This window comes from Grus americana, chromosome 31 (genome assembly GCF_028858705.1).
Source record: "Grus americana isolate bGruAme1 chromosome 31, bGruAme1.mat, whole genome shotgun sequence".
Taxonomy (NCBI): Eukaryota; Metazoa; Chordata; class Aves; order Gruiformes; family Gruidae; genus Grus; species Grus americana.
Genome location: NC_072882.1, coordinates 1,405,721 through 1,429,048, shown reverse-complemented (window position 1 = coordinate 1,429,048; position 23,328 = coordinate 1,405,721). Strand labels below are relative to the sequence as shown.

General features: G+C 56.7%; 1 protein-coding gene across 7 annotated transcripts in view; it reads right to left on the bottom strand.

The window, feature by feature from the left end:
- The window catches only part of HDAC7 (histone deacetylase 7), an 88,901-nt gene that overhangs the window by 26,574 nt on the left and 38,999 nt on the right, over window positions 1-23,328 (bottom strand). Inside the window, exon 1 of one of the 7 annotated variants that reach the window (XM_054806896.1) lies at window positions 21,222-21,682. The exons of 4 other annotated variants lie outside the window; for them this stretch is intronic. In XM_054806896.1, the coding sequence (XP_054662871.1) occupies window positions 21,222-21,324 (103 nt within the window). In that variant the 5' untranslated portion in view covers window positions 21,325-21,682. Of the gene's footprint in view, window positions 1-1,995; window positions 2,017-4,164; window positions 4,281-21,221; window positions 21,683-23,328 lie in introns of those variants that run through there. 2 more of the 7 variants (XM_054806902.1, XM_054806899.1) reach the window with 2 other exon arrangements.

Sequence of the window (23,328 nt, the reverse complement as noted above, 5' to 3'; positions counted from 1 at the left end):
TCATCGGCACCTCTGCAGCTCATCCGGGGGCCGTCGCAGGGAAGGACGGGGGGGGTCCTCGCTGCTGTCAACCCCTGCACGCATGAAGCCGCTGTCAGGAGCATCCTGCCGCTGCACTGAGCGCCTGGCGGGCACGGCACGGAACAAAACCTCCGTCCGCTCGGTTCAAACCTCCAACCTGCTTCGCCTCGCACCGCCTGCCAAGGGTCACCGCTGTGCGGGGGCTGCTGTTCACCAGCGCCACAGCTCAGCCTACGGGTTTTTTTTTTTGTTTGTTTGTTTGTTTTTTTAATTGCTGCGTGCAACACAGCAAGAGCCCGGCTTGACTCATAAGCCCCCAGGGAAAAGCTCAGGGCTCCAAAGCCGTGTCTTGCTTGATCTGGAAGTGCTGAGACAAAAAGTCTGGACTCCCACAATACCCACTCTCAGCAAGTGACTACTCAAGGGGACTTGCCCATTAATTGGAGCCTCTCCGTGTACTGCAGAGAAGGAAATCCCTTTGGCAAAGGCTGGCCGAGGTCCAAGGCTGGGCTGGAAGGCAGATTCGGTCATGAAAATAAAATAAATTACAAAAAAAAAAAAAAAAAAAAAAAAAGACCTCAGGCCCAATACAACGCAGAGAAGAAGGAATTGGGAGAAACACCAGCAGCCCCAGCTCTCCGGGAAGAGGATGCAACCCGGGGAAAGAGGCACAAACGGAAGAAACTCCCTGCGCAGCTCTACAGACTGCATCCATCAGCAAGGGCACAACCGGAGCTCACCCCAAGCCTTGCTCCAGTGCCGACCGTGACGTGTTTTAGCAAGGAGACGCTTGGGAGAGCTCCGCACACGGTGGTCCCCGACCACTGCTCGCCTCATCTCAGCATCCCCTCCGGCCAGCGCTGGAGATCACCAGCACGTAGAGCGGAGAATCGGGTTTTAGGGGCAAGAGCTATTTATGTCAGAGGAAGGAAGCCGCAGCGTTTTCAGTTTCCTGCACAAATACACTTCTGGTATCCTTCGCTGTGGGGCTGTCTGGCACCGCCTCCCATACCTGGGTGCTCACGAAGAAGTTGGGAAAGCACGGACTTTGGCTCAAAGTTGGCGTCTGCGTAGCTGGGCAAGGCGCAGGCGTCAAATCCTTAATGCAAAGGGGGCTGAAACGTGCCCGGATCCAACAAGCCCTTCTGCCACACCGCGGGGACAACGGTGACGCCCACCCTGGGGGTAAATCTGGGGCACGCAAGCAGCTGGGGGAGATGCTGGGAAGAGATCCGCAACGCTGAAACCAGGGAATGCCACCAGGGCTGGAAAAGCTACAAGAAACGGCACAGCCAAGTCATCAGATGGGATTTCTGGGTCTCCGCGAGAGCTGGGGGTGAAGAAATGCAAGGGGGACACGGTGTCCTACGCGCAGCCGGTGCCTGCCAGGGGAAAAGCAAGAGCGAACAGCAGTGGGCAGGGAGAAACCTCGGAGGAGGACGCAGGCCGGCTCCCAGCTGACGGCTGCAGAACGCGGGTGCCCCCAGGCAGCCAAAGCGCCTGGCGGGGACGGAGGGTGCGGTGGGGTGTGTGCGCTCCGCACTCATGTAGCAACACTGCCCAGGGTGTTTAACCCAGAAAGCAGGGTTAAATCCTGCCGCTGAGCCGCTTGGGCATGGAGGGGGGGGGGGGGGAAAGGAAAATAAACAAACAAACCAACCCCCAGCGAGCCCGGCGCGGCGGCGTTAACCCCAGACACTGAGGAATCGGTGCACGTGTGGGGATCTGAGCCCTCAGCACCTCTCAGGATCAGACCTGGCGTCAACTCAGCAAAACCACGTCCCCACCCAGGACCCCAAAATTCACTTTATGATCAAACAAGCCACGGCCGCCTGGCTGGGTGCGTGTTGCGGAGCTGAACCGGACCCAGCTCCGGACAAAAGGATGCTCAAGGTGCATCTAATACAAACGCACCTTTATAAGGTCCCCTGCAACATCCGCAAGGAATATTTCCCACCCGCTCAGCGCGCTCACCTAGAGACGTCATCGCGTTCCTCCGAGTCCTCGGGGGTCAACGCGCCCGTAGAGCCGAGTCCTGCGACGCCGGCTGGGCCGATGGCATCGGGCGAGCGGCACGACGACTGCGGCGAAGGGCGGCGGGAGCTCTCAGATCTTTTCTCCCAGCGGTTGCAAAGCCAGGCGCGGCCACGCACCACACCCTTGCAGTTCTCACGGGCAAGTACGAACCTTGGCAAAGCCCTCGGCTTGCTGGCAGCCAGCCCCATCAGACTCATTAAATGCAATTAAGCCAGAGTGGGTATTCCCCCACAACCCCCACCCCCCCCACACACCCCTCCTGCTTTGGGGGATATTGCTTTTAGACAAAATAAACAGGGAGGCTTTGCGTGGGCTCGGGCAGGTGGTTGGCACCCAGACCCCACGCAGCAGCAGGTGGAAACGCCGAGGTTTTTGTCGGGGAAGCAAAAGCCACGGGGGGAGCAGAGGCCGGTCCGCGATGCCAGCCCTCCTCCTGCTCCCACGCGCGTCCGCTCCAACTCTCCGGCTGCTGCCGGAGACGAACGCGAGACCCTCTCTGCTTTGCAAACGGGAACGTGTAATAAGCTAGGCCATAACGAAGCTTATACCCCAGCTTGCTCATAGGTTAGAAAAAAAAAAAAATAGGAAAAAACTTCTGGCCCAGCCTACAGTGATATTTTATTGCATCAGCTCCTCCAGCATCATTTCTAAGCTCTTAGAAATTAGAATTGTTATTCTGCTGCGTTCTCCACGCTCTGAGCCTCCCTAGAACTACAAAACCGCGGAGGAGGAGGGAGACAACTGAACTGCGCATCTCCTCCTGCTTCCGTGCACCCCCTCCTCCCTCGCCGTAACCCCACCGCAGCGCGGCCAACGCCAACGCACCCAACGGGACGCGCGTGGCCGAAGCATCAGGAAGGCTTAAAACCGCCAAAGGACACGCAAGCGAGGTCGTTACCCCGACCTCCCCCCGGGGGGGGATGAACAATACTTTCACAAGCCTGCAGATCATTCGCATTTTTCGCTAACGCAAAGAGCTGGCTCCGACGGCCGCCAAGTAATTGCTCCATCGCCCTGGCACTGCCGGACACCTCCTGTCAGCAGCAAAATCTGGGAGCTCCCGGTATTCCTGGCAGGTTATTGCAGGCTGGCCTCGACCCTGGGCTTTGTCAGAAATGTTCGACGGCTCCAAAGCAGGGTATGGAGGGCGGCCCCGAGAACGGCACGTGATGGGTACCACGCACGGCGGATGCTGTTGGAGGAGGGTAGAACAGCCACGCTGCGTCCCGATCCACTTTGGGACGAGAAAAAAAAAAAAAAAAAAAAAAAAAAAAGGCCAGAAGGGATCCTTAAAGCTTTCTGCTCCCCTACGGAAAAAATCAGCAGTGCTGCTAAGTCCTGGGGCTGTCCCAGGGCAGACTCAACACCAGCACACGTGAGATTTGAATTTGGACTCTTCTGGCTGTCCTGAGGTGATCCCAGCTGAGCTGGGATCCAGTTCAGTAAGAGATGGGCTTTTCCCAGTTTGGCTGCTACCAGGAAGCGACAATCGCCCCAGTAAAACTGGTAAAACTCTCCCATACAGTCAACCCCTCAGAGATGTGTCATGGATGATTTCTCCTCCTCTGAACGATGGGAGAGGTGTGGTCGCGCTCTGACCAAGATCTTTGCTTCAAACGTTTGGGGTCCATAGCTGAAGGGATTTAGCCAGAGCAAATTAAGATCATTTCCCATTTTAATTAATTCTGCTTTCACTTCCTGGCACATGGGAGCCCGGCCTCCTCCGGCGCAGCGAGGAGCCTTGACTTAGCACGGCCACGGAGCTGTGCAAAAACACAGGAAGGATTTTGCAGCGTTTCTTTGTCACCATCAGAGCCCTGTCCACAAGACGAAGAACTAAAAGCATCCCCAAAACAAGCCAGAACCCCCTTTCACAGCCATATTTCTCCATCATAAAGCAAGAGGTGACCTTGCCCATTCCCTTTCCCCACCGCACACCTCTTCTGGAGGCACCCGAAACCATCCCCAAGGGGCCGGGGACTGCGCGTGGGTTATCCTCCCACCCCCCGCAGCCCCACCACCACACTTCCACGCATACATCCCCACCCCGACGTGGCGCTCAGGGCGTTTATAATATTAGGATCCCACCTCGCCTTCTCAAAATACCTTACTTTGGGCACCAGCAACCTCACGACAGCCTCACCCCACCGCCAGGAATAAGGGATGCGGAGACGGCAGCATCGTCCCCGGCACTGCTGAGCGCCTCGAGTCCGGCCATGCCTGCGCGTCCGCTAAAGGCCACGTTGCGGAAGCATCTGCCCCGACCGAGCTCCGACCCCCCGCCTTGCACAGGAGCCCGTGCCTGAGCCCACTGGCTGCCGGCGGGGACACGGGGCGAGATGCATCTCCGCCGCGGAGCAGGGGAGACCTCGGGGACGTCCCAGGCCCCTTGACCTGGGCGGAGCGGGAAAGCGCCTCGAAAAGCAGTAATTGTGCTTATTGCACAACTGCCAGCAAGAAAAATCCTCTCCCCTCCCCGCCCGCCCCACATCCCTTTGAGGCAAAAAGGAAGAAGGCTGGAAACATCCTTCCTCTCCTCCGGACAATGCGATGGAAATAGCAAGGGAGGAGCGGCGGCGGAGCGAGGATGCGGTGCCTGGCCAGCGGCAAGGAGCTGCGCGTGGCTCCCGGCTTCCTGCCATTGTCCCAGCCGAGGGCCGAGAGCCCCGGACGACAAAACCAAAATTGTCTCTTTGCCCCAAAGGACCAGCCCCGAAATGCAAACCTGCTGCCCCGTCTAGGAGGGACGGCCGCAGGCACAGACTCCACCTTCGCCCGGGATCCCCTGGCACAACGTCCGGGTCTCGGATTTAATCTGAAATCCGCTGGCAGCCGCCAGCTGCCGTGCAAACGTGGCAATCCCTGCGCGTGGTCCCACCGAGGACCTGGAAACCAGAGTCTTTGCAACAGGCGCAAACACCATGATAAAATCCACTCCTGAGACCGGTGGGATTTTCCACTGCAGGGGAAAAAAAAAAACCAACCAAACCAAACCCAAAAAACAAAGACAGCAGAAGACACTTTCTCTGGACCCAGCCCGGCGGGGCGAAACAAAGCCCCCAGGGAGCGAGTTCCACCCTAAATTCCTATTTTCTGCTCCAAATGGGAGGTGCAGGTCTTCAGGCTCCTCCAGCGCACACGTCAGCAGCCGGAAAACCCTGCAAGGACCAACGCAAGCCCATCCTGCCAGGGGACGGCTGCCGAGGGCAGCTTGAGCAGCGGAGGGTGGCAGAAGGATCTGCCCGGGGCAGAACCACTCAAAGTTATGAATCGGTCCCCAAACTTGGGATTGTGATTCGAGCTGGTGCCAGTTTTGTTATTCACCTCCCGTTTCGGAGGGCTTTGCAGGTTATCGCTTGCAGCCCTTCTTCATGATCAACGTGGTGACAGAAACTGGTTTTATCTTAAAAAGAAAAATAAATGTATATATATAAAAAAGGCTTGAGATGCTCTCAGGACCTGAGCTGGGATTTCAGGACTGGTACCACCCAAATGAGCATCACAGAGTCAGCTCCACAGTCGGAGCCCCAAACCCTTCAGCGCTCCCCACCGCAGCCTCGAAGGGCCACGGCAGGGAGGGAAACAGGAGGAAGGGAAGGATGGACGATGCCACACATCCCTGCTCCTCCCCACCACCACCACCACCCAGCTCCGCGAGCCTGGACTCCGCCGAGCCACCGGAACAGGGAAACAAGCCCTGTGCAGCCCGGTCTCCCTTTACCTGCCGAAAAGGGGGGGGGCCAGGCACATTTAAAGCCCGCGCTTCTTGCTGAGCTGCTGGCGTCGCTCCTGAAGCCCGGACACGAAGGCAGCGCTACGAGCAGAGCTGCTCTGCTCCCTGAAGATTCCCAAGCGCATTTTTGCCCCACTGATGCGTTAAAAATAGAAAGCGTCAGTGTTATTGTTCTGCAAGCAAATATAGAAAGATTACATCCTCGCTGCTACAAAATCTATGCAACAGAGACTTATTCTAACACAGACACATAGGAAAGCGCTATTTCTGGAGCAAAATAATTTGGAAAGTTAGCGCAACATCCTTAAGAGTATTCGTTATATTGACGCACTGCGGCATTAAACACCAGCGGTAAACTTGCCTTCCCCCTCCTCTCCTCGCTTCCCTGGGGTTTTTTTCAGGCTTTTACGCATCTGCCGCAAGCCGCCTGCCTGCGCTGGCCTCCGAGAAGGGCGCACCGGCTCGCACGACACTCCCACCGAAGAACACGCTGCCCTGGTGCTGCCCTCGCAGATGGGAAAGCAAGCGTGATCCAATTTGGGAGTGGTCTTTGTCACCGTCCTTAACGCTTTCTAGCTCTAACCGAAGCGTTGCCGCAGGACAGCGGGTAACGCCGCCCCTACGGCACGGGGAGAGGGGCTCCGCAGAGCGGGGAGCTGCAGGCAGCCGGACACGCCATCCCTAGTTGCCACCCAGTAAAAGCAGCTTGCACGCTCCTTTTTTCAAAAGCGATTTGCACGCTTCCCCCAAAACGGGAAATGCCACCGGTGACCCCGGCAGCAGGAGACCTGCTGAGCTGCTCCGTCCCCCCTTCCCTGCTCCCGTCCATCATCCCTGCTGACTCCGGAGGGAGGGGGGCCACAGCCTGAACCTCATTCTTGGAAAGGGAAGATTTCTACGTAAGCTCGGCCTTTCCATGAGTGTTTCTGTTAACACAACTGGACCGCTCCCACCCAGCTGGGACCAGGCTCTAGATCCAATTTCATTTCTCAGAAAATCACACGGGAGATGAGAGGAATGTGTTGGGTCACTTCCAGCTCCAGGCGGGAACCCTGGCTTCTGCAAAAGCAGCCCTAGGAGAGAAAAAAAAGAAACCCAAAAAAAAAAAAAAAAAAAACCATCGGCAAGGGGATGCCTGTCCTTCCAGCGGCTCCCTGGAGAGGTGCCGAACGTGGAGACGCACCATCCAACGCAAAGCCGGCTCTGGGAGCAGGAGCACCCCGCGGGAAGGCCTGGGAGGAGGCTGAGAGGTCACGCCATCATCCGCAGCACCCGGCAAACATCTCCCACCCATCACCGCTAAGGCAGCGAAGCTGTAAATACACTCCTGCCGATGCGGCGAATAGACCAAGCATAACTCACTTCACCCCCCTCCTCTTCTCCCCAAAACAAAACACACACCCAGAAACAGAAGGAAACCAGTCAGGAAAAACCCGACAGTAATTCAACAACTATTTCAAGCGTTTTCATTCCCAGGAGGGGGCTGCTCTGCTCTCTGCCACGTCCCGTCCCCCCCCCCCCCGCCGTACCAGAGCTACCCGGTGCCCCTTGGCGATCCCGTGCCAGATGCCAGTGGACCAGCCTGCCGAGGCCGTTCTCTCCTCGTTTAATACCGCGCGCATCTCAGCTGGCATTTCAGCGCGAAGGCGATGCCAGATTTCTCTCTGCTGAGCCAACGCGCTTGGAAATGCATGACGACTTCAGCAGATTAATTGGAAACACAGCCCGGGTGTTGCAATCCCAGGAATTACTCCAATTTCAGGAACAAATGTTTTCATCTCTAACTGGGAGCAGTCACCCAAGTGGAAGGGCACATTTTTCTTGCTGTAGCTCACCCCTCCCCTGGTGCGCGGGCGGTGGGAAGAGCGCTGCATCTCACCCCGATGGGGCCGCTGTGCCGGTGCTTGCATCACCGGGGAGCTGCCGCTGCTGCAGGGATTCCTTACGCTCCCGGCCGGCACCGGAGAGGGACAGCCTGTTTTCCTACGTCGATCTCCTTTTGCAGCGCTGCGTCATTCCCGACGGGGTCTGCAGCCTCCTCTGCCAAAAGCGAGAGGCGGGAGAACGGGAGGGGACACGGGGGTCCCCTGCTCCTCAGGGAGGGCCGTGGGGCCGGCGGAGCCAGCGTCGCAGCTCTAGAGATCAGCAGCTAAGCTCTTCCGCAAGGTCCCGCTGCAGCTCCGCGCGCATCATGACGGCGACGTGTCCGGCTCTTGCACGGGCGGTTTCCCAAAAGGCTGCTGCCCCTACCCAAAGCCCCAGGAGAACCAGCTCCACCGCTCCCTCCATCAAGGCTGGAAAAGATGTCCTCTCGCTGCCCGACTCTTGCGTCTTCCATACTCACACACGGAAACTCTCACCCCGAAGAGCCCCGAACTTTGCTTCTGCTGAAGGACATGGGTTTCAAGAGCTCAAGGATTCGATTTCTTTGCCCACGATATCGGGGGGTGACTCAAGTCCAACGGATGGCGACAGCCCAGACCACCGCACCCCACAGACCTCAGCAGTGCTGGAGGAGATGCTGATGGCCAGCTCAGCTCCCCAAAGTCAAGTCCAGCAGTTTGAGGAAGAAGGGACCTATTCCCACAGTGAAGGTCCTGGACTTGCCAGAGGCCGAAGATAAATCCCCGTAAGGCCATTCGCTCCATCTAGTGGCAAGCCATTCCCACGCTTCCATATTATTTCCCCCACCACCACCTCTATTGCAACAACCGTCCCCTTTCCGGGAGTTTTAACATCAGTTGCCGTTTCTTTGCTCAGCCACGTTTGCTGCCAACCTCCCGTGCTCTCTTAGGTGGTCCCTCCGCAGCCATCCCAACTCTTGATGTTCTCCCTTTGCTGCCAAAACCAAAAAAGCTCTTCCCTGGCTCGGCAGCTGTGCAGCGGCTTCCCCGCTCCCGAAGCCTAAGGTGATAAGGGAAGGAGAAAAGCTGGTCTGTCCACCCTCAGAACCCTGGCAGGGACGTCTGCTCTGATATCCTGCTGCCAGGGCTCCCCGCAACCCAAGAAAAAAACATGTGGGTTGTGGAAAGGGCATGTGGCTGCTGCTGGAGAGGCAAAAAAAAAAAAAAAAAAAAACCAAAAAACCCCAAAACATTTTGGGAGCCCAGGGACAGGCTGAGGGAGCAGCCAGCTCGCTCGGCTCCGGCGAGCCTGCACATGTGGGTCAGCGAGCACCCAAAAGGGAAGGAGGGACCGGCTCCGAGGTGCTGCGGCTGCTTTTGCCGATCCCCATCTCCGCTGCAGACAGACACGGAGCAACGCCTGGGTAAATTCCTGATTTGGCAGAGCTGCAGCGGGAGACTCTGCTACAGCGAGCGGCGGGGATCCGGAGCGAACGGCGAGCAAGCGCAGCCCCTGCCTTGCACAGCCTAGATGGAGGTCACGATCTCAGCTAGATAAAAAGTATTTTAATCTTCCCAGATAAATCAGCTCCTGCAGGCCCCACTTCTGCCAGCTTCACCTCCTCTCGCAGCTGTTCGGCCCCCGCTTTCAGCAAAGCGCTGCCAGAGCTGACGCCTGACCCAGGAGCGGGCGCATCCTGCGGCACGGACAGGACAAACCCTTCCTGCAACCCCCCCCCATCCCAGGCTTAAATCCACCGACCCCCAGCCCCAAATCCAGTTCCCTTCTTAGTCTTTGCCTCACAGAACTATCTTCCCCCCCCCGGCCCCGGCACAAAAGCCACAAGTCCCAGCCAGACCTACGGGTTACGGTTTCTATTCCCCACCATAAAGTTCCTGACGCCTTTCTTACTCAGTGAAATACGAATTTCTAGACGCGGAGGAGCTGCAAACGCCACCTCTCACTAACGCACCACCACCCCCTGCCCTCGACCGAACACACGGCGCGGTGCATCTCGCCGCTCTCACCCAGGTCTCCCCCTTCCCACACCAGCCACGGCAATTTCGGCACACTCTTCAATTGAGACCCTCGAAGACAAGACGTCAAATGGCTTCCTAAAGCACAAATCTGCTGGAAGCTCTTCACCCGTGACCAAACCCTCGCCTCAAAGTCACGTACGTCATAGCCTTTTTGCCGTTAATTTAGATATTCCGACGAAATAAACCCACCGGGTTTTGTAATGAGATGCCACTTAGGGAGCTTTGCTCATCCCAGAGCCTGCTGTGAGATCTTTATTTGGGGTATATCCCTGTCTCTCCGACCTGGAGAGCTGTATGCTAACGGGAAGTACATCAGAAAAGCAACCGGCAGCGCGGAATTGGGAACCTCCCGGCTGTCGGCGTCAGACCGGTGGGTAGGTGGGTGAGCTCTGGCAAAGTCCCACCTCTCATTCCCAGGGTCAGGAACGCGCGAGAGCTGCTGCGAGGAGATGAACGTGGAAGCCACGAGGACAGAGGGGAGAGCCGTGGGGTTTGCAAGGTTCTCCCCCCAGCAGGCCTCCGCCACCGGGCCAGCAGATAAGACGGCAGGAGGGAGGACATGCAGATTTGTACAGATCCAGCACACGCCCAAGCTCAAACCAGGCCTAGCCCACAAATCCTTCTGCAAGTTTCTCTGTCCCACCTCCAGATGTGCCAGCACCCCATCCTACACCCTGCACCCCTCCCAGGCTTCTCCTCAGACACACCCTCCACCTTCTTCGCTCGCTTGGCACATTGTCCCAGACACGTCCACGTGGTGCGAAACGGCCTCTCCGTGCCAGCATCCCAACCTCTCCAGCAGGGAAGGAGCCAAACGCTATCACTTATTCCCATCGCCGTCGCAGGCTATCATCCAGTCCAGGCTCCTGCAGAAGAGAGAGCGAACCTCCACCCAACCAGCACAGTTACTCATGAGTAAGCTAGACCCAACAAGACATCCAACCCTGACAGCAAGGTCCCACCAAGGGGGAAAAAATAAATAAATAAATAAATAAATAAATAAAAATCCTCCCAGTTCCTTGATCTTGACAGATCTTTCAAGGGTTTGTCATCATCACTGTTTAGAAATCCACACCTCAAAACACAAACAACAAAGGCAGCCAGTAAAACCGACAGGAACCGCAAATGAGATCTTTGGCCAGGGAAGGAGCAGACTCCAGACATTTCTCCGGGGACTCCCTTCCGCTGCGATTTGACACGAGAAGAGATCAGATGTGGCATTGCTCAGATTGTTCGCATTGAGATGGACAGGGCCAACACAGAAACCACAAGCTAACCTCTGCCTCCAACACATCATTGTTTGGTCCATCAGCCAAAGGAGCTGATGCCTTGAGTCTCCTTTGCCGAGATAACCGGCCTGAGCTTCCTCATCATCTCTCCCTGCGAGGCAGATCCTGCATTTTTGCAGTTTCGAGTCTTTTTCATTGAGTCGCTGCCCTCTCCAAGGAGATAGCACAGTGCCGGCCACAGCACTGAGACCACTCAAAGAGTCATGAGCTACAGAGGCGATGACATCTCCTTACTCCTGCTTGATGCCTCTTGGCATCACTCGAGACACACAGACTCAGCGGAGCCTTCAACCCTGTTCAGTTATTTTCGAGGCCTCGAGCAGAGCCACCACGGCATTGCCTGAGCAGGACCAGCATCACCCCTCTCCTGACAGCTCGGTTCCTGCTGTTGATCCATGACAAATAAACCTCTGCTAGCAAAACCGGCGAGAAGTACACACAGCCCTGGAGACAGAGGGCAAAGGATGCCCAGTAGAGACAAGTTGCAGGCACATCTTTACCGCTTGGTTGCATCCACACCAGGAGCACCTTGCAGCTACACACCAAGACAGTGCTCTTAATCTTCAAGGACTAGTTTATCCTCCCAAGAAAGGTTAGCGTTCACCTGCAGTATTTACAAACAAAGATAACAAGCGCAGAGCTGATGTCTAGCTCCCCAACTCTCTGCAAGGCTCCTACCTGTCAGTACAGGGTTCCTCAGGTTGCTGCTTGCCCCAGAACTGGGGGTGCATTGCAGCAAACCCTCTCGGTGACTGATGAGACGCAGAACCACCACCCCCTGGCTTGGTTGCAACCCACTCTCAGTATTTATTTTAATCAGAGTAACCGCATGGTGCGACCGTAGCGCCAAAGCCTGTCTCAAGAGCCCCTACAATTAATTAGCGTGGCAGCCTGGGGGCATCGGGGGTCTCTTTCTGCAGTGCCTTTACCTGCAAATGTTGAGCATCTCTAAGTCTGCTCACGAATTTCTCTCCTGACCACGTGGGAGACGAGCAGAGGGGTAGTGACACCCGTGAGCTCATCCCTCAGGTTGTCCCGTAAGCCGCAGTCGTACACTTGCACCGTCGCGTTTCACAAGTCACACGCCGTAACAGCTGTTGGTCTGTTGGTTCCCCCGCTCCTAAAACGACACGACTTACACCAAAATATAGTTTTTCATGGTCTCAGTAGTCATTTTGCCACTAAACTTCGATTGCGGACCCAGAAATGTTGCAGAAACGGCCTCCGCGGGACACGCTGGGAGGTGTCTGCAGACAGCACACACAGGGCTGACGGTCACCAGAACTCCGCAGCCCCCCCTTATCTCATCTGCGATGTACGTGACGGTGCCCTAACGATTTCCCAGTCAGTCCTGAAAAATAAAACCCTGGAGTCTGACTTGAGGGTAAGATCCAAATCCACCAGCTACAGCTGTGATTCATCTGCCAGAGTCGACATTTCGGTGCAGATGTCTGAGCTGGCTGCAGAGGCACCAGCAATAATCCAGGTCATGGACATCCTAAAACGGAGCGATTTGTCTGCCCCAGCAGCTCTTCCGCCAGCCCAGAGCGCGGCAACGCGTGGCTCAGGTTCAGATGTAAATGCCATCACTGCAGACACCTAAAACTCGGGGAGTTAAACCCGAAGCATTCCGCTCCCAAGAAGCGAGCGGCAACTCTGTCGGCTGCACGGATCTGCTCTCCCGCGAATCTAAGCGGAGCCCAGACGACCGGTTCAGCTCCCTTCGCAGGACTCGGAAAGCAAGGTCCCCGAAATCCCCCACGAAACATTCCCACCGCGGCGAGGCCACGCCAGCCACGGATTCGTTTGTGCCAATTTCACAACTTCTCCGAGACACGAGGAGTTTAAAAAAAAACCCCTTCCCGCAATTTGAAGGAACTCCTTAAGGCTCTGCATCGCGCGCGGAGGCTACACGAGAGCTACTGCAAAACTGAATTCACAGCCTAAAGACGACAGCATCCTCCAGGCGTGCAAAACCTGAGCGGGGGGGTAACGGCACTTTGGGGTCTACGTTGCTCTGAGCGCCTTTGAAAGCTGCAGCCAGCACAACCCACAGGTGACACCACGCTCCGCCCGTTCTCTCTCCCTGAGCATCCCAGATTTTGGGGCACCGCACAGCCCTACACGGGATTTTCTAGCACAAAACCAGGTCTGGTGCTGGTCCGGCGAGCACCGAAGACCTGCCAGGCTCAGCTGTGCCACCCCGGGAGGACGGGCACAGCCGTGCGGCGGGTGTTTGCAGGTGCTCCGTGTCCGTACAGGTGTACAATTTGGATGTTTGCTTTCCTGGGTGTTTATCTCCGGGCTGTCTGCACGCAAACTTATCTCCGAGAGGAGGGGGGTGTTGCTCCTGCGCACACTTATCTCGAGTGATGCGGGCTTTGCTCCGAGGAGAAGGTCGCGTGGGTGAGCTTACAGGTATCCATGCCGGCCTCGGCTCCACGGCTGCCTGCAGCGGTGCTGGGGCCCGCAGGAGCACTCCTGCTCCTCTCCGTCCCTCCTGCCCTGTCCCTAGCTCAGCCCCAGTCCTTTCGTCACCACCCAAGCAGGTGGCACTGGAAAATGCAGCAGCTCTTACAAGGAGGGGAAGGGAGGGAGACGTGGGGAGGACAGGAAGGGAGGAAGGAGGGACGGTGGGGTCCTAACGGAGGAGCGCTGATCCCATCTGGACGTGTCTGGGTCCCCCCACAACTTCTCTTGGCAGAACGACCTGAGGAAGAGCCCCAATTTCTATGCAAGCATCTCATCTCTTCCCATCTCAGCCCAGCTCTCTAGTTCACGGAGGGGACAATTAACTCAGCCGTTCCTACTGTTCATCTAACGTGGCCAAACCCTCCAGAGAAACCTCCCAGCACATCCTCACCACGGGACCTGTCCTGGCCCGGAGAGGAGCTCTGCTGCAGTCCAAGGCCATCACCCCCCTGGGAAGGGAAACTCGCTCTCGCATCACTGCGGCATCGTTTAGAGACCTCCACCTCGGTCTCCCACGTGCGCACTGGCACTGCTTGGCTTCACGGTGTCCAACCCTACCAGATGTGCCCCACGGTACCCCCCCAGCACTTCTCGATCGCTCCGTGCCTTTCCAAAACACCCACAACAAGCTGCGGCAGAGGCTCCTTGCAGCACGGCGGGGGGAAGGATGGCTCCGAGCCTCCCAGACAGGGCTCTCGGCGGTGCCCCGGGACGTTTGCTTTTTTCACAACACCAGGATATTGAGTCACGGTCAGCCACCCCGTAGCCTGCGCTCGCCCGTGCAATCACCCAGCTGCCGGGGTGCGCGTTGGCGCTCGTCTTACCCAAAACACGGCTCCGTCTCCAGGCTCCCACTGCGCACACTCGACCCTCTCCCTAGGCTCAGCGGCTCTGAACCTGCCGAAACGAGGAAACCGGGAAACTCCTCTTCTGGCAGAGGTCCCGAGCGAACACGGCTCGTGTATTCGCTGCCTCAGATCTGCCCGGTCTCCTCTAATTTGCCCAAGAGCCCTCGGCCTCTTACGCCCGCAAGTTCAGCTGTCATGGGCTGTGGGAAACCTCAGCTTTGGAAATGCTGCATTTACAGTGATGCAACTTGGGAGACATTCGTTGTTCCGAAGTTGTTTTTAAGGGGGCGAGGTGGATTAACCAGCCTGGTTTAGGAACCGACCCTTGATGCAGACGGCAGTACAGCCTACACGAGCTGTAACCCTCCCTCCCTTCCTCTCCCTCCCCCACAGCCCCGGTCCCTTTGCTCACACGGTTCCTGCAATTCCTGGCCCTCGGCTTCGATGCGTTGCACAGCTTCCGCCACCATCTGGGCTCCATTTAGGGGAGCTGATGTTTTTCACAGGGCTGTAATCTAAACTTTGGTATTGAGTTTACATCTCGCATACCAGCGTCTCACCACTGAGCCTGGCCACGCAGAAGGGGCGTCTCGACTGCCAGGCTCTGTCCTACCGCAGGAGGATGCGGCATGTCGGCGGCTCCGCGTACCTGGGAATTGTGCTGCCATGAATGCGGAAGACCGAGAATCGGGGATCCATGTGCCCAAACTGCCTATAGGTCCAGCGAGACACTGACGCTGCCAACGGGCGCGAGCTGGGAGAGCCCAACAAGCTGGGAATCAGGTCAGCTTTCCCCGGGAGCCGGGGAGGCTGCAGATGGGAGTCAAAGCCCTAAATCAGCATTATCCAGGCTCCATCTCTAGAAGCAGGAAATTCTCCTAATTTTTGGCCTCAAACCCTACCCTTATCTCCATCCAGACACTGCAGAGTCTTTCAGAAGTGTCAGGTCCTGCAGGCGGTGGCGGAGGTTGCTCTTTGGAGGGGGGTTTCTTTTCTGGAGGCAGGGAACGGACACCAAGAGCCATTGGGAGCAGATGAGCATCCAGTGTAGCATCGCAGGCCTGCTGCCGCTCTGCTTGACCCAGACTGAGCAGATACAGCTCTTGAATCCAAGTTCTACCTCCCTTTCCACCAGAAGCAACCCCAGACTGCCCGGTCTGCTGCCTAAGCCCCTGCAAGCCATGCCTGTGGAGCAAGCAAGGAAGATGGGACCCAAAGGGACGGTCCCTTCCCACCACCATCTCTGACCAGCTGGCACAGCCTCCAGCTTGGAGCTTGTCCTTTCGACGCACGGGCGCGCTTGTCCTCTCCAGCTGCAAATGGACTACCCAGAGCATGGTTTCCAACCTCTTCTGAAGCAAAGTTTGATTGTAAATTTGGCCGAGTTAAAGAGGTTTGAAAAAGCACCAGTGTCCCCCAGTTACACGTCACATCAGATCATGCTACGAGCAAGCCAGTTGTGTTAGAGCAAACACCACGTCACCTACCTCTTCACTAGGAGATCGGGGTTGGACATCCCCTGGCCACTGCCACCTCCCTAGCACCCTGCCACCCCTCCCCATCATGATTTCTCACCGCCGTAGGCTCCTCGGCTCTGTCCCTCCAGCCCCAGCCAGGCAGCAGGAGTCCAGGCTCGTGCTGAGCTCCTCTGAGTTCCAGCTCTCACTCGGCCAAGGCAGCTCTACCCATGCACCATCTCTGAGGTCTGGAGCTCACAGAGGAGCAGAGCAGATATCCATTTTATGTTATCTCCGCTGACCAGCTGGGAAACCAAGTTTTGCAAGGGCTATTCCGGGTGGAGAAGAAGAGGGGTACGTTTGGGAAAGCCTGGAGAGGCGAGCATAGGAAGCAGAAGCAAGTCAGTGGGCAGGGATGCGCAGTGGCTTATGCATTGCCCGGTCCACCGCTGCCTGCGTTCAAAACACAGCACAGACGCCATCAGACCAAGCAGGCTACGAGCTGCTGTGCTGTTTGGAGAAGGAAGTGGTTGGTGCTGGGCCAGAGCCCAGAACCAGGGGTCTTTCAGCAACACAACACGCAGCACCGCTGAGTTTGTAGGCACCTGCTCTCGCAGCAGCCTCCCCCACAGAGGTGAGACACGTCAGATGTTTCGGGCAGCAAGATCCACGCTCCAAGGAGCACGCCAGGACACCTACTTAGACTGGGCTACTACTAGACTGCTCTCCACCCTCTTAGGCTCCTGCTCCAGTGTATATTAAACAGACATCAAAATGCACAAAGCGCCTTTAGCACGGAGCTGCTCAGAGCTCTCCTCTCCCAGACCAGTGCTCTATCAAACGTTAGTGTCTCGAATCTCATATCCACCTATTCCCTACGAACTGACGGCAGGGTCGATCGGCCAGGCTGCCGCAGGATGACGGACCCACCGCATGGTTCAACAAGGTTCCCGACCCAGCTCCAGGCAGGCAGAGCTGCCTGCAAGCAGGCAACGACCGGCCACCGTCCCAGCACGGGATGTCGGAGCAGCAAGCAAACGAGGGCAGCACACCGAAACCCCCGCTGCACGCAGGCCCCCGCCATGGAAGCGCACACGAGAGAAAAACCAGCTTAAAAGCTAAAAACCACAAGCAAGGTGCTGCATTTGCACAAGGGCTGGCACGACAGCTCCTCTACGAGACACCGGCCGGGCTCTCCAGCCCCCACAGTTATTTATGAACTGCGAGGGCTTGCAGCCGCAGCACCGCCCTCCAGCCCTCCTGCCAACGCACTTTGCCAACGGGCACAACAATTTTTGCAAGAGCGCTGCTAGCAGATCCCAGGCCGTAAGGCTGGCCCGAACGCCGCCGGGGCAGCGGCAGCCCCCAGGCACCTCCCTGTGCGCCCCAGGCCCCCGCCTGCCCCCCGACACGTCCGCACCAGCCTTCCTCCACCCTCCTCTGCCAGCTGCAAGGTGGGCAGAGCCCCCAGCCAGCATCCAGAGGGGCGGCTCTGCTATCCCGTCGGGCAGCCAAGATGGCTCGATCCCAGCAATCCACGAGGCTCAGCCAAAACCAAAAAATAATGTTTTCATACTTTGACTTTTCAGGCAGGATTTAGTCATTTGTGGACACGAGGGCTTGGCAGGGCTGTGCTGCCTCCACTTACCTACTCCAGTAAGCAGCTGTTTACGATGGCAGAGCCTTGGAGATGGAAGGAAAGAGGAGACTTGTGATTTAATCCAGGTGAATTAGTCCTGCTCCCTTTACAGAGCATCCAGCCGACGAGGAAGGGGGGATCCAGCATCCGTTGCACGCCCGTCGCATCCGGCGCGCGACCAGGGACGGACCCGCCGCACGAGACAAGGCGTCGCAACCGACCTCCAACAGTGAGCCGCTTGGACAAATCCAGCAGGGACTTTTGCCCCGTCTACCTAATGGCTAAAAAATTAGTTATAGGCAGAAAAGCCAAACCCTCTCTGAGTACACTTGCTTTAAAGAGGCAGAGTGGCTGAGACCTGGTCTGTCATACTAGAAAAGCAGGTTCCAGCCCCGGCTTTGTAAGGGTTGGACAAGCCTTGTTTGCTTACCCCTGCACTGGGGCACTCGGAGTCTGCCCGACACGGGCAGGGAGACCAGAAGTAAAGCGATAATCGACACAGGCTCGCGGCGGGTAGCTGGGGTATCCCTCAGAAATCCTCCGTGCCGCGGATCCACGGGTTTGGCCCCAAAGCGCCCCAGCCTGGGCCTGGCAGGTGGGCTACAGAGCCAGCCTAACGCACTGGAAGCTTTCAGAAAGACTGAAAAATTCAGGTTAAGAAAGAAACTGTGTTGGCTGAGGAGTCCGTGCTGCTGTGTCCCCCCCGTCCTGGCTTCCCCTTCTCCAGCACCACGCGTCCAGTGCCACCTCTATGCTCTGCTTCTCCCCGCCGCAGCTCTTCGGGTCAGAGCGAGACCTCCCTGTATCTCAGGAGCCCGTCTTTGTGTCTGCAATAGCGAGGTTTGCCTCAAGCAAGACCTCCCCGTATCTCAGCAGCCCTCCTTTGTGTCCGCAGTAGCGAGGTTTGCCTCCCTACCCCCTTTCCAAGACCCCTCTCCCACCAAGCCAGGCCAGGTCACTACCACAGCCGGGTGCCTCTGGGCTCCAGAGAAGAAAGGGATGCAGTTTGCAGGAAAGAACTCACGTGGAACTAAGGAAACAGCTTCTGCCACGATGCAACTTTATTCCACCACCACCATCACGAGCACCTGTTCGGTTCCTCACCCAGGACCTTACCTTAGTCCTAAAATCCCCTTCTGAGTATCCCAAGAGCCTTGGCCATCACCGCTTCAGAGCAAGCCCCGCTCCGGGAGCCCTGGGGAACTCACCACCAAGGCAGGAGAAGACCTTGCTGACAACCCACCATCCTCTGTACACTCCACAGGAGCTACAAGCCCAGCTCCGAGCAGCCAGGACAGCCTGCAGATCTTCTCCAGAGGAGTCAAAGTGCCAAGAGCCCTTACGCTCAGGATCAAAGGTCCACTTTAATCTCCTAATTCTTCTTATGGGGTCAACAGCAAGGTTTGCCCCTGCTACCCTGCAAAGGGCAGAGCCATCTTCTCCTCCCAAGGCCTGGTCCGCTGGAAAGGACGGACTTCTGTCTGGCAAACGTGCCCTCAATTCCGTACAGTACTGAAGCCACCAAGCCACCACATCCCTCTCTTGGTCTTGGGCGTGGGATGAGAGAAACTGGGAAGGCAGGTTACGAACGCATGAAGGAAACTCCACCAACACCTCCAGTTTGCAAGAGCGTGGTGGCTCCCGGCATCGCAACAGGCAAACGGTTTATCCAGCCGCAGAGCCCAAACCTCCCTGCAGCATCTGCGGAGGGTGCAGAGAGACGGTCAGGCTCTGCGGCACATATTCTCTGAAGAATTTAAAAAAAAAATAAATAAATAAAAAAAAGGGAAATTGCAAGAAGGTGCAAAGACTTTGCCACCACTGCGTCACGTGTCTAAGCCTGCTTCTTCTTCTGATGAGCTCTGACAACTGGAGGACGCGAGCTGGGAGAAGGACTAGGCTGCAGGAGGACGGGCAAGGCTCACCGTGCGACCGCACTTCCTCCGAACCGCTAAACAACACCAGCTCCGCTGGCAAGACCTTCATTACAGTTAGACAGGGCGCCTCTCTGCGTACAAAGAGGATAAAACCAAGTCTAATCTAGAGCGCCAGAAGATGAGGAGAGGAGAAAAAAACTGTCCCATTCATCTGAGCAAAATATTAGCTCTGGTGCAACTCCCCACCTTAGTGTCAGATTAAAACTTTTCAGGCACAAGCCCAAGGCTTATCTGCCGCTCCACTCCCTTCTCCCACATTTCTGTTATTAAACCAACTAACGCTGCTTATCTACAAATCCTGCCTCTTAAACCAGCAAAGCCACGCCACGGTTCCTGCGGCGTTGACGCTCCGCCGCGTCCCTTTGCTTAAGTGGAGAACCCAGGGGGATGCCAACAGCTCGCTCCCCACAAACCACGCGCTGCCTGTCCGCCTTCAAAACTCATCCACTACCTGGGTCCCACCACGACGCTCTGCAGCCAGCGTCCGCGTTTTCACGCGGCGATCCAACCGCTCAAAGCATCCCCGAGGCCAAACGTTCGCAGGAGCCTGTAGCAGAGGCGGCGCGGAGCAAGTCTTCAAGGAAAAGGAGTTCTTCCAGAGTTGTGCTTCGTAACCAAGCGTGGGATAGAGCTCGGAGAGGCACAGGGAAGAATTCACGGAGGCAACGCAGGGATCAGCAGCACAAACCCATTAAGCTCCGGCCACTGGCAGGAGAAGTTTTTCTCGAGGAGCCTCTGTGCCCTCCAGGCAGACTCCACGCAGCAGTTGTACAGCTGTCCCGATTTTGAAAGACAGATAAGGCTCAAATGATTCATTCAGTGTAAACCTTTATTTGTTCTTGCTTACCCAGAAGGAGCCAGCAGCTGCTAATGCTAAACTGGGCCAGCTCCCAAGCGCAGACAAAGGCCTGCAAAAATGGGTTTAAGGAGGAACTGATTGTTCAAAAAGCAATCCTAGAAGAGGGAGTTAGAAAGAGGGAGTGCAGTGCAGCGCAGGAGGAAGAGGAAGCCAGAGAGCACCTAAAAATAAATTTTAAAAAAAGCAGTCAGGCACAGGACAAAGGCCTCGTCTGCACGTGACCGTTACCCGCAGCGTAGGCAGGATGCGAACTCGGTACACAACGCTCACTCCCCAGCAACCCCACGTACAGAGCCTCAGCCACCTCGCAGCACACAGCAAAAGCCACGTCCAGCACCTCTTGCCCCCAGGACGGGCTCGTTTCTCCTGCGCCATAAATCCCTGAGGTGCAGGATGCTGCTCCTGCCCGTGCCCTAACCCCGACACGCTGTGCCCGATCCACTTCTGGGTAGAAATTCATCTAAGCCCAGCTGAGCTGGCATCAGACAGCTTCAACGATCGTTTGAAAAAGTTAAAGGAATTTAAATGATGTCTGGAAAACAAGATCTCTCCCAAAATGCACTCTCAAAAATAGCTAAGTCCTGCCGAAGGACTAGCGAGGGGTCCCTCAGCATCCATCCAGGCAGCACCTTCATCAGATCTGAGCAGGAGCTGGCGGGTAAATGCTGCGTTCCCAGTGAAAAAGCCAGAAAAGGCAGAGCAGGTAACGGATGAGCCTGTCCTGTGTTTGCTGGTGCAACTGGGACTGATGCTGTCTGCTCCTCTCCTGTGGCTACAAGGCTGTGGAAAGCTCCCGCGGAGACCCGGAGCTGGGACCCTGCGTACAGGCAATCACAACCTCAAAGCCCTTCACCTGCCCCAGCGGCGGTTGTGTCCCCCAGACCCAGATCAGAGCTTCGGTTCAGGCCCAAGCACGAACCATCCTCCACGTGCCGTACAGAAGGATGCTCCCGTGCACTCCTTCAGCCAGACCGACCGACCAGTCAGGATTCACAGCCGTGCAAGGAGGGAAAAAAAATCCCCCAGAGATGGGAAAGGCACTTACAGGGCGGGCTGAACATCACCAGCGCGGCAGATATCTTCAACCTCGACGCAACGCTCTGAGAACATCCAGCTAGTTCCTCTCCCGGGAAGCCACCGCTCCGCATCCCACGTTCACTTCTGCTTCACTCCTGCCACGCACGTATCTGGTCATCAGCGCAGCAGTAAGACGCGTTTGCTCGTAGATGGGTCAGATGCAATGCGCCACTTAACAGACTCTCGCACACTGAGTCATCCCGTCTCCTGAACCGTCTGCCTCCTCCGGCGCGCGTACCGGCTCCGACAACTCTCATTTCATACTCGCATGCATGTGGCTCTCTTTTTGAGCGCGCAAGTCTGAGACTGCTGGGTAGGGCTCTGCCCAAGCCGTCCCTTCAAAGCTGCCATAAAACGCAAACAAAACTCCTGCACGGCATAAGTTTGCTAGTCTTTACCCTACAATCCTTGAACTCATGACTACTGAGTAACGCGGCTTGCTCAGCTAACCAGCAAGCTAAGAATAGAGACCTTGAAGTGAAACCTACTGGGATTGGCAGCTATTTTGAGCGCACTCAGCCGGCAGGGCAGCGTGACATAAGAGGATATAAAGAGGAAACTCTGCACAACAACTCTCACCTCACCAAGAGAGGTTTGGGTAACAGAAGGTACAGCCACCGCGCGTGCTTTTGAGGCAAAGCAAACGCTGTGATGAATCCCCGAGGCCATCTCCGCATCGCTTCGCCAGTTCATTCCTCAAAACCCAAGCCACGGCGTCTGTGTTTGCAGCAGCGTGATACCAAGCGGGTTGTCCCCTGCCACAGCACCAGCCCCGCGGTGCCCTGAGCATCACCGGGATCGGCTGAGCCCACCGAGAACCGCGCTGCCAGACCCCAACAGGCAGCAGCCCGGCGCGGCCATTGCTTCTCGCTGCCTGGGATCCAACAAAACGCCAGCGTTTTGTGCCTCCGCCGCACAGCCCGTGCCGAGCAGAGCGTGTTGCCACAGGTTCAGCTCGTCCAGGCACCTTCGTGGAACAGGGCTGCCAGAGATCCTGCTGCGACCAAGCGCTCACACACGGCCGAGCCTCAAAAGGAGCTGACATGACCAAAGCGACCAGACGGAGCACCCACAAACCCCAAACCTTGTCTTTGCTTTCTAACCTCAAGCAGACCCTTGCAGCTCTTCAGCGTAGCACAGCCTTAGAAGAAAGGGTTGCGATCGTGCCCAGTCGCCAGATGTGTTTAGGAAAGATCCGGTCTTGGTTAGCAACCAACATGAAGCTTAACGTAGGGAAATTTAAATGGCAATACTCGGAGCGTATTTGATTTCAACCCTTGGATACTGGGAAAACAAACATACAAGCTACGGTTTCTGGAAATCAAACTCACCACCTGAAACTGGTCCCTGCTGCAGCTCTTCTGCTAGTTCACAGTGCATCCACCCTGTCAGCATGTGCTTTGGAATACTCGTGATGCCAGTATACTCTGCCAGCTTACTCAGAAACCTAAAAATATACCTTCTGCCATTTTTTGGACAGGAGTAAGCCATAAGCAGGGACTGACAGTCTACAGCGCTACATAACTGAATTCCCCAAACCCACCACCTTAGTCTGTTATAAAAACATCCTCCAAAGCTTACACAGGGCATCCGAGGGAACACGGCACCTCCAATTCCAGTCGTCATCCAGACAGCAACTGCTTATTAAGGCCTCTGTCAAACCGCCTGCGTTAAACCACGGTTTCAAAGAGGCTGAGCGCTCTGAATAAAGATCACAAGCCGCAGATTTGCTTAACGCTGCAGTTCAATTATGCCAGGGGCATGAGCCAGCGCTGCCGTCGTCCCTGCCCGCCCCGTGCCAGCAGGTGACAGCCGCATGGCTGCGGGGACCCAGACAAAACCCAGCCACCCCGACGGTACGGCAGGGACCGTCCCCCAGCATGGGGAACCCTTCTCCTGGGACGCTGCCACCTCCGGATGGTGGCGGCTCCATCCTGCAACGGTGCTGGGGGGATAGAAGCGCTCCCAACAAGGGCAAGGAGGATCCAGCCTGTCTCAGCGCCAGCGCAGAAGGGAGCAGCAAGGCCACGAAGGGGGAAGAGCACGGGCACGCGAGGAGTGCCCGGTAGTTTCAC